This window comes from Lolium perenne, chromosome 3, assembly GCF_019359855.2.
Source record: "Lolium perenne isolate Kyuss_39 chromosome 3, Kyuss_2.0, whole genome shotgun sequence".
NCBI lineage: Eukaryota > Viridiplantae > Streptophyta > Magnoliopsida > Poales > Poaceae > Lolium > Lolium perenne.
The window spans coordinates 98,021,914-98,032,751 of record NC_067246.2 but is presented as its reverse complement, the minus strand read 5'-3'; the positions used below and the strand labels follow the sequence as shown (position 1 = coordinate 98,032,751).

General features: G+C 41.6%; 1 protein-coding gene across 1 annotated transcript; it reads left to right on the top strand.

Annotated features, from left to right (window-relative positions):
* The first annotated feature begins 9,809 nt into the window (after window positions 1–9,809).
* Window positions 9,810–10,562, top strand: LOC127341966 (late embryogenesis abundant protein Lea14-A). The gene has a single exon (XM_051367907.2). It carries the CDS (start codon window positions 9,920–9,922, stop codon window positions 10,373–10,375), a length of 456 nt encoding a protein of 151 aa, XP_051223867.1. The 5' UTR covers window positions 9,810–9,919; the 3' UTR covers window positions 10,376–10,562.
* The last annotated feature ends 276 nt before the right edge of the window (window positions 10,563–10,838 follow it).

Here is a 10,838-nt window from a genome sequence, read left to right as displayed (position 1 = left end):
GGTAGGATTTTTTTTGTTTTCTATGCAACGTTTTCCTACAATGGTTATGGTAATTCTTATGGGAATTTTTACAACAATAATAGGAGTGTACCCCTGGTCTTGAAGCCATGCTTAAAGAATTTATTAGTACACAAACTGCTTTTAACAAATCTGTTGAGAAAAAGCTTGATAAAATTGATATTCTTGCTTCTAAGGTTGATAGACTTGCCTCTGATGTTGATCTTTTAAAATTGAAAGTTATGCCTAATAAGGATAATGATAATAAGATTGTTACTACAACAAATTCCATACAAGTTCGAATTAATGAAAATATTAAATTGATGGCTGAATTGCATGCTAGGTGGGATAGAGAAGAAAATAAAAAATTAGCTAAAGAGATTAATGTAGCTAAAGTTTGGACTATTACCACTACTAGCAATGATAATGCTTCACATGTTGCTACACCTCCTACTATCAATGGTAAAATAATTGGTGTTGGCAAAGTTTCTACTCCTAGTGCAAAGCGTGCAAAACTGCCTGAAACTGCTGAAACTGCTGAAACTGTTTGTGATAAAACTGCTAATTTTTTTCAAAATATTGGGGACAACGATCCCATTGCTGTAGATCATAATGGTTTAGATTTTGATGATTGTCACATCTCTGAAGTTATAAAGTTCTTACAAAAACTTGCTAGAAGTCCCAATGCTAGTGCTATAAATTTGGCCTTTACAAAACATATTACAAATGCTCTCATAAAAGCTAGAGAAGAGAAACTAAAACTTGAAACTTCTATTCCTAGGAAGTTAGAAGATGGTTGGGAGCCCATCATTAAGATGAGGGTCAATGATTTTGTTTGTAATGCTTTATGTGATCTTGGTGTAAGTATTTCTGTTATGCCTAAGAAAATCTATGATATGCTTGACTTGCCACCATTGAAAAATTGTTATTTGGATGTTAATCTTGCTGATAATGCTATAAAGAAACCTTTGGGGAGGATTGATAATGTTCGCATTATGGTTAACAATAACCTTGTCCCCGTTGATTTTGTTGTCTTGGATATTGAATGCAATGCATCTTGTCCCATTATATTGGGAAGACCTTTTCTTCGAACTGTTGGTGCTACTATTGATATGAAGGAAGGTAATATTAAATATCAATTTCCTCTCAAGAAAGGTATGAAACACTTCCCTAGAAAGAAAATTAAGTTACCTTATGATTCTATCATTAGAACAAATAATAATGTTGATGCTTCATCTCTTGATAATACTTGATTCACATTTTCTGCGCCTAGCTGAAAGGCGTTAAAGAAAAGCGCTTATGGGAGACAACCCATGATTTTACTACAACACTTTTGTTTTATATTTGAGTCTTGGAAGTTGTTACTACTGTAGCAACCTCTCCTTATCTTTATTTTATTGCATTGTTGTGCCAAGTAAAGTCTTTGATCGTAAAGTCAATACTAGATTTGGATTACTGCGCAGAAACAGATTTCTTGCTGTCACGAATTTGGGCAGGGTTCTCTGTAGGTAACTCAGAAAAATCTGCCAATTTACGTGCGTGATCCTCAGATATGTACGCAAATTTCATTCAATTTGAGCATTTTCACCTGAGCAAGTTAAGTGCCCCAGAAAAATTCGTCTTTACAGACTGTTCTGTTTTGACAGATTCCGCCTTTTATTTCGCATTGCCTGTTTTGCTATGTTTGATGGATTTGTTTGTTCCATTAACTTTCAGTAGCTTTGTGCAATGTCCATAAGTGTTAAGAATGATTATGTCACCTCTAAATATATGAATTTTCAATTATGCACTAATCCTCTAATGAGTTTGTTTTGAGTTTGGTGTGGAGGAAGTTTTCAAGGATCAAGAGAGGAGGATGATACAATATGATCAAGAAGAGTGAAAAATCTAAGCTTGGGGATGCCCCCGTGGTTCATCCCTGCATATTTCAAGAAGACACAAACATCTAAGCTTGGGGATGCCCAAGGCATCCCCTTCTTCATCGACAACTTATCAGGTCACCTCTAGTGAAACTATATTTTTATTCAGTCACATCTTATGTGCTTTACTTGGAGCGTCTGTTTGCTTTTATTTTTGTTTTTGTTTGAATAAAATCGGATCCTAGCATTCTTTGAGTGGGAGAGAGACACGCTCCGCTGTTGCATATGAACACATGTGTTCTTAGCTTTATTCTTAATGTTCATTGCGAAGGTTGAACTACTTCGTTCATTGATATATGGTTGGAAACGGAAAATGCCGCATGTGGTAAATGGTATAATGTCTTGAATAATTTGATACTTGGCAATTGTTGTGCTCATATAGATCATGTTTAAGCTCTTGCATCATGTACTTTGTACCTATTAATGAAGAACTACATAGAGCTTGTTAAAATTTGGTTTGCATGATTGGTCTCTCTAAGTCTAGATATTTTCTGGTTGAGGTGTTTGAACAACAAGGAGACGATGTAAAGTCTTATAATACTTACAATATGTTCATATGTGATATGTGAGTCTTGCTGCACCATTTTATACTTGAGTTTGCTTCAAACAACCTTGCTAGCCTAGCCTTGTATTGAGAGGGATTCTTCTCGTGCATCCAAATCCTTGAGCCAAAAACTATGCCATTTGTGTCCACCATACCTACCTACCACATGGTATTTCTCTGCCATTCCAAAGTACATTACTTGAGTGCTACCTTTAAACTTCTATTCTTTGCCTTTACAATATATAGCTCATGGGAAAATAGCCTTAAAAACTATTGTGGTGAAGAATATGTACTTATGTATCTTATTCCTTAATAAGCTGCTTGTTGAGCGGTAACCATGTTTCTGGGGACGCCATCAACTTTTACCTTTGTTGAATATCATGTGAGTTGCTATGCATGTTCGTCTTGTCTGAAGTAAGGGCGATTTTCATGATCAAATGGTTTGAGTATGCATATTGTTAGAGAAGAACATTGGGCCGCTAACTAAAGCCATGAATCATGGTGGAAGTTTCAGTTTGGACACAAATCCTCAATCTCTTATGAGAATATTATCTATTGTTAAATGCTTAAGCATTAAAAGAGGAGTCCATTATCTGTTGTCTATGTTGTCCCGGTATGGATGTCTAAGTTGAGAATAATCAAAAGCGAGAAATCCAATGCGAACTTTCTCCTTAGACCTCTGTACAGGCAGCATAGAGGTACCCCTTTGTGACACTTGGTTGAAACATATGCTATGCAATGATAATCCGTGTTAATCCAAGCTAATTAGGACAAGGTGCGGGCACTATTAGTATTCTATGCATGAGGCTTGCAACTTATAGGATGTCTTATACATAACACATATGATTTATTACTACCGTTGACAAAATTGTTTATATGTTTTCAAAATGAAAAGCTCTAGCACAAAAATAGTAATCCATGCTTCCCTCTGCGAAGGGCCATTCTTTTACTTTATTGTTGAGTCAGTTTACCTATTCTTTCTATCTTAGAAGCAAACACTTGTGTAAACTGTGTGCATTGATTCTTACATGTTTACCTATTGCACTTGTTATATTACTTTGTGTTGACAATTATCTATGAGATATACATGTTGAAGTTGAAAGCAACCGCTGAAACTTATATCTTCCTTTGTGTTGTTTCAAAGCTTTCTACTAAGAACTTATTGCTTATGAGTTAACTGTTATGCAAGTCTTATTGATACTTGTCTTGAAAGTATTATTCATGAAAAGTCTTTGCTATATGATTCAGTTGTTTACTCATTGTCTTCATCATTGTTTCGAATCGCCGCATTCATCTCATGTGCTTTACAATAGTATTGATCAAGATTATGATAGCATGTCACTTCAGAAATTATCCTTGTTATCGTTTACCTACTCGAGGGCGAGTAGGAACTAAGTTTGGGGATGCTTGATACGTCTCAAACGTATCTATAATTTCTTATGTTCCATGCTACTTTTATGATGATACTCACATGTTTTATACACATTATATGTCATTATTATGCATTTTCTGGAACTAACCTATTGACGAGATGCCGAAGAGCCAGTTGCTGTTTTCTGCTGTTTTTGGTTTCAGAAATCCTACAAAGGAAATATTCTCGGAATTGGACGAAATTAACGCCCAGGGGCTTATTTTTCCACGAAGCTTCCAGAAGACCGAGGGAGAAACGAAGTGGGGCCACGGGGCGCCGCCACACTAGGGCGGCGCGGCCTAAGGGGGGCCCGCGCGACCCTATCGTGTGGGGCCCCCGTGACTCCTCCGACTCCGCCCTTCCGCCTACTTAAAGCCTTCGTCGCGAAACCCTTTGTACCGAGAGCCACGATACGGAAAACCTTCCAGAGACGCCGCCGCCAATCCCATCTCGGGGGATTCAGGAGATCGCCTCCGGCACCCTGCCGGAGAGGGGAATCATCTCCCGGAGGGCTCTTCATCGCCATGATCGCCTCCGGATCGTTGTGTGAGTAGTTCACCCCTGGACTATGGGTCCATAGCAGTAGCTAGATGGTTGTATTCTCCTCATTGTGCTATCATGTTAGATCTTGTGAGCTGCCTATTATGATCAAGATCATCTATTTGTAATGCTACATGTTGTGTTTGTTGGGATCCGATGAATATTGAATACTATGTCAAGTTGATTATCAATCTATCATATATGTTGTTTATGTTCTCGCATGCTCTCCGTTGCTAGTAGAGGCTCTGGCCAAGTTGATACTTGTAACTCCAAGAGGGAGTATTTATGCTCGATAGTGGGTTCATGCCTCCATTGAATCTGGGACAGTGACATAAAGTTCTAAGGTTGTGGATGTGCTGTTGCCACTAGGGATAAAACATCGATGCTTTGTCTAAAGATATTTGTGTTGATTACATTACGCACCATACTTAATGCAATTGTCTGTTGCTTGCAACTTAATACCGGAAAGGGTTCGGATGATAACCTGAAAGTGGACTATTTAGGCATAGATGCATGCTGGATAGCGGTCTATGTACTTTGTCGTAATGCCCTGATTAAATCTCATAGTACTCATCATGATATATGTATGTGCATTGTTATGCCTTCTTTATTTGTCAATTGCCCAACTGTAATTTGTTCACCCAACATGCTATTTATCTTATGGGAGAGACACCACTAGTGAACTATGGACCCCGGTCCATTCTTTACATCTGAAATACAATCTACTGCAATTGTTATTTACTGTTCTTCGCAAACAAACATCATCATCCACACTATACATCTAATCCTTTGTTTACAGCAAGCCGGTGAGATTGACAACCTCACTGTTATGTTGGGGCAAAGTACTTTGATTGTGTTGTGCAGGTTCCACGTTGGCGCCGGAATCCCTAGTGTTGCGCCGCACTACACTCCGTCACCAACGACCTTCACGTGATCCTTGACTCCTACTGGTTCGATAAACCTTGGTTTCTTACTGAGGGAAACTTGCTTCTATACGCATCATACCTTCCACTTGGGGTTCCCAACGGACGTGTGCTTTACGCGTATCAAGGGGCCCTTCCTACTTTTCCCGGTTTCAGAACTGGCTATCAAACTTGAGCATACCTTAAGTGTATGATAGGCGGAGTTACCCACCATGACCCCTAAAAAGATAGAATCGAAGTCTAAAATCACAATGAAACAAAAGAAACCTATGTATTGTCAAAGATCACAAGCTAAAAAAAGAGAAAATGAATGAATATCTGAATAAATGAAGAAGCATAAAGAGAGGAAATGATAGAAGTACTACAAATTGGAGAGAAATATTGATAACTCAAGTAATGAAGGACTAAAGAGAGAACAAAAAAGTGAATGAAAGCAAAAAATAATCAAGTAATTAAAAACTGAAGCAATATACTTAGGAATTATGATAAATACAAAGAATTTAAGTCAAAATAAATGCAAAATGAAGTAATGAAAAAGTGAAATACTGAAAGTCAAATAAAATATAGATATTGCTAACTCAAGTAATGAAGGACTAAAGAGAGAACAAAAAAGTTAATGAAAGAAAAAAATCAAGTAATTAAAAACTGAAGCAATATACTTAGGAATTATGATAAATACACAGAATTTAAGTCAAAATAAATGCAAAATGAAGTACTGAAAAAGTGAAATACTGAAAGTCAAATAAAATAGACTTAAGATACTTAAGAAATTAACTGAAAAATTAGATAATGAGGGACTAAAGAAATAATCTGAAAGGCCGAAGACTGGACAAAAAAAACATGTTGAAGTACTGAAATGAACACTGAGTAAATACAAAGAGAGACTGAAAAAGAATGGAAATTCGAGGAGAATTTACAAACTGAAAAACTGAAATACTTATTACTGAAAGAGTGAAGAAAAGGAAACAAACAAAAGAGTGACTGAAAACTTAAAAAAACATAGGGCAGAGACCGAAGAAAGAACAATGACGGAAGAAGATGATAAATAGATCAAATGAAAGAATGAATAGCTGAGAAATTAGTGACCGACAACATTGAGAAACCGAGAAGCAGGCATAGACTATAGAAACGGGACTCATAAAATAACTTGTATACGAAAAACTGAGTGAACTCAAAACAAAAGTGACTGAGAAACAGAAATCTGAAGAAACTAATCACTGAACCAAAGAGAATGAAGGACAATAAAATGGTAACTCGCTGACAATCTGTGAATACAAATAATGAAGAGTAAGGTCATTATATAGAAAATGAAAACTGAAGAAATTAGCTGAGAATCTGAGAATCACTAACTGAATAACGAAACCTCAATAAGATGCTAGTTTTGATGCAGTCTCGTTTTGGAGAAAATGGTGTTGTAGTGCACGATCTTCCGAGAGCCGTTCTTGTCTCTACTTTGGATGTGTCAGCATGTTACATAAGCGCGGAGGAAGGCGAGCTTCAAGCTTGTTTCAAAGGCCTCTATCTTGAATGTTACCCAGAGCGACTATAAGCTTATATTAGCTCAGCTAGCTACTTGCATGTTAAAAGCTCACGTACAAGAAAATCCAGGAACTAAGCTCTTGACTTGTTGTCGACGGCCGAATGATATATGTATTAAAGCATTTGCTTCCTATCTAGCAGGATATTCCTAGACACAATTTTTTAAATAAAAACAAAGCACACAACTACGTAGAAATTTTGCCATGTCTGAGGCCGGACGTCGGTGCACCAACCCGCTTTAGCAGCAACGCCCGGAGCACCATCCAGACCGAGATCGTAATCACTGGTGATAGTGATGGTTCTGAACTCAGCACTCCATTGGTTGAATCAACCTGGGTTGCAGAATTTGAAGTTCTCTCCATTTGCAGTTGATAACCAGTGCATATTGTCTTGATGGATCTAGCACATCAGCTACAAATCTTGATTGATTACAGAGTTGTAAGCTAATTTGCAACCCACATGTGTTCCGCACTCTGTTTTGCTATCAACAACTATTACTATGCATTGCGTTCCTTCAATTTGACCTGGAGGTGCAAAACCATTTGTCACTAGTGGCAGTACATGCACGAGAAGAATAGGAAATCGATTCCAATGGCCAGAAATAAAATTATTGGATGGAAATTCTCTACACATTCTGAAGCTAGCTACCTTTTCTTATCTAGCCCAGCTACTTTTCTTGCCCAAGTGGATGCAGCAGCAATCTACTAGCACTGAGAACAAAAACTATGCTGACAACCTACAGAAATCTCAAGTGCAAAACCAACCCACAATCAACTAAGTAATAGAGTCATACATCATGAAAAATATCATGCTGAAACCACAGAACTAAAACCTAATGTATTCAAGGCGTGAGCACACCATGAAAACATGAGAAAACTGCTCAAGAAAAGTAAGAAAAATATATAACCTCAAAATCAACTGAGCCCTAATATAAATTAGACAATCTTACACACAAAACCTGAAACCTAAACTACAGGTGGAGCTCACCAACAAAGAACACGAACACAGATGAAATTAACCTAGTATGAACCATAATCCAACCTCGGCGAGCTCGGACTCCTGGTCAACATGAACTGCAGTCTGCAGGTTTGCCATGACACTGAATCGGCTCCGCAACTACAGCAGCATCGCTACCTGATAAAAAATTCAAACTACCCACACCTTACAACCAAGCACCGACAACGTAATCAGCGACACTGCCCAAAAATGAAAACGTGCAGGAGCTAGAGATAGACTGAAATAGCACACATATGCAGAAAGAAAAAAAAACAGACATTACCATCTCGAAAGCGACGGCCATGTCTTCGACTATCGTGAATCGCCTGCCTCTCCGCTGCAGATCGAACAAAGTCTCGATCCACAACGCTACCCGCCGCCGCCGGAGCAGGCTGCGGAGATACCTCTCTCTCTTCCAAGGCAGTTGCGCCGGCCTACGCAGTAGCACTCCGTTCCGCTGCCGGTCTCACCAGCTGCGGGGTCGCCGCCGACCTCTCCGCCATGGCAGTATGGCACCTCTGTTTGCTCCCTTTGTCTCCCGAGGCAAGGGGTGGACAGACTAAGAGAGTAGGGGAAAATGAAATTCTAAAAATAAATAATCCTGAAAAGGTACGTTGACTCTGCCCAAACCAGCCTAAATGAGGGGGAGAAAAGACTCAACGCGGCGCGGAGATTCGTGACAGAAGACACAGATCGGACCCTTAAAATGTGACTGTTCACCAATTGCAAAACAGCTAGCTGTAAACTAGGAAAAGTGTTGTTTTATACATTCATCCAGTATTGTGTCCTGCGTCTGCGCGGGAGAAAGGAAAAAGTCAAAATAAACCTCAAATTTGTAGACGAAAGATAAACCGGTAATTGCACTCTGAACTTTGCAATCCCGGTCTATTTTGGACCCTAGAGCTGTTTGGCACACTAGGAATACTACAATCCCTACCTGGAAAATGTGATAATCTTACTTACAGTTCGGGCCCACATGCTCTTCCTAACGTTACCCATACTCTTCCTAAAATTCCAATTACTAAAATCGCATGTCGCTCGCCTGAGACTTCACGACTGCGCCGCCACGTGGGATGGCCACCCTTCCTTGATCTCGCCGGCTCCAGGGTGACCCATCCTAACGGCCGGCTTCCCCGCGTCGGCCGGCGGCTCCCCCACAACCCTACATCGAGGGAAAGCAGCAGCGCGCCATCCCTGGACTGTCTCCTCCGCGCGTCCTCCCACGTATGTGGGGCTTGATTCGAGTACGAGCCTGCGAGGGATCCAGGCGACCGCCACCGATACTCCACGCGACCGGCATGGGAATCCACCGCCGCTGATGACCTGAAGCTGCCGACGTCACCACCCTAGACTCCCACTTGCGCTCGTGCCACGAATCTCCGGCAGCGCCAGCCCTCCATGGCACAACAGGCCCAAGCACCTCCACTAGCGCTAGTTCGCCGTCTGCGGCGACACGCTGGTTCACTTCCATGAGCACCAATTTGCCGGTTGCCTGAGCCCGAGCATCCTCCTTTTATTCTTCTTATTTACTGTTAACTATGACGGTGGGCCTAGTCAATAATCCCGGCTTTGACCAATGCCGCGTCAGCAAATTCAGACTCAACCTACTGGAAGGTTTAAAATAGACCGGATTGTGAAGTTCAGGGTGTCAATTACCGGGATTGGAAGTTCAGGATTTAATTTATTTTTCGTCTACAAGTTTAAGATTTATTTTAGACTTTTTCCCGGAAGAAAAGAAGCACCACTAGTAGCACCAGACTCGAGTGTTCGATAACCACCACGCATTAGGCATGACGCGTGCCCACCCGTCGCCCTCGTACTGGTCGGCTTCTCCCGTGCCGACGCGCGACCACCACGCATCCCCTCTACGTGTCTGCCGACTGCCGCGTAAAACCCCGACCCCACTCCAATACATGCCTTTATATTCCAGCGATCTCGATGTTGCAACGCCATCAAACTAGCTAGAAACACAGAAGAACTTTGACCGCGATCCGTCACACACATCAAGAGCTAGAGAAACTCGCGACGAGTGATCGATCAACCGAGCAACATGGCGCAGATGATGGACAAGGCGAAGGGGTTCCTGGCGGAGAAGGTGGCGCACGTGAAGAAGCCGGAGGCGGACCTTTCCGACATGACGGTGAAGAACGTCGGCCGCGACGGCGCCACCTTGGGCGGCCGCCTGGACGTGCGCAACCCCTACTCCCACACCATCCCGATCTGCGAGATCAGCTACTCCCTCAAGCTGGCGGGCCGGGAGGTGGCGTCCGGGACCATGCCTGACCCGGGGTCGCTGGCCGGCGACGACACCACCAGCCTCGACCTGCCGGTGAAGGTGCCGTACGACTTCCTGGTGAGCCTTGTCAAGGACGCCGGAAAGGACTGGGACCTCGACTACGAGATGCGCGTCGGCCTCACCGTCGACCTCCCCGTCCTCGGCAACTTCACGCTGCCGCTCACCAAGGCCGGCGAGCTCAAGCTGCCCACGCTCTCCGACCTGTTCTAGACTGCGCGCTCCGTCGTAGTGTGCGGGGTGATCACGACGATCGGTCCCCTGCTCTGTATTTTTATACTCCGTACTACGTACTTCAGATCACGGTGTAAGCGTGTGGGTTGTCCATGACGTGATGACGTGAATGTATTATGAATTTCCGAACTTTTGGTGAGTACAATAAGCACACGGGTTTACAAAACCAGTTTTTTCGAGTCGAGTGCTCGTGAGATTTGGGTGTATTTATTTAAGATTTTTCTGTTAGTAACTTTTTGTAACTGAATCTTTCGGTGACACTTGCTGAAATGGTCGCATACGGTAATCTTTCTGTGATGATGCATTTCTACAACGCCACCTGACTAACAATTTCTATTTTCACATAGATTCACTACCTGTCTCCATGACAAAGGTCGTGCTGGCTGGGACCCTTGGATTGAATAGTTTCTCAACTAGTCACATAAAAGTACCGAAGTAAATC

Bases quoted from the DNA above. Each gene is read 5' to 3' on its own strand.
- LOC127341966 (XM_051367907.2), top strand. From the start codon at position 9,920: ATGGCGCAGATGATGGACAAGGCGAAGGGGTTCCTGGCGGAGAAGGTG.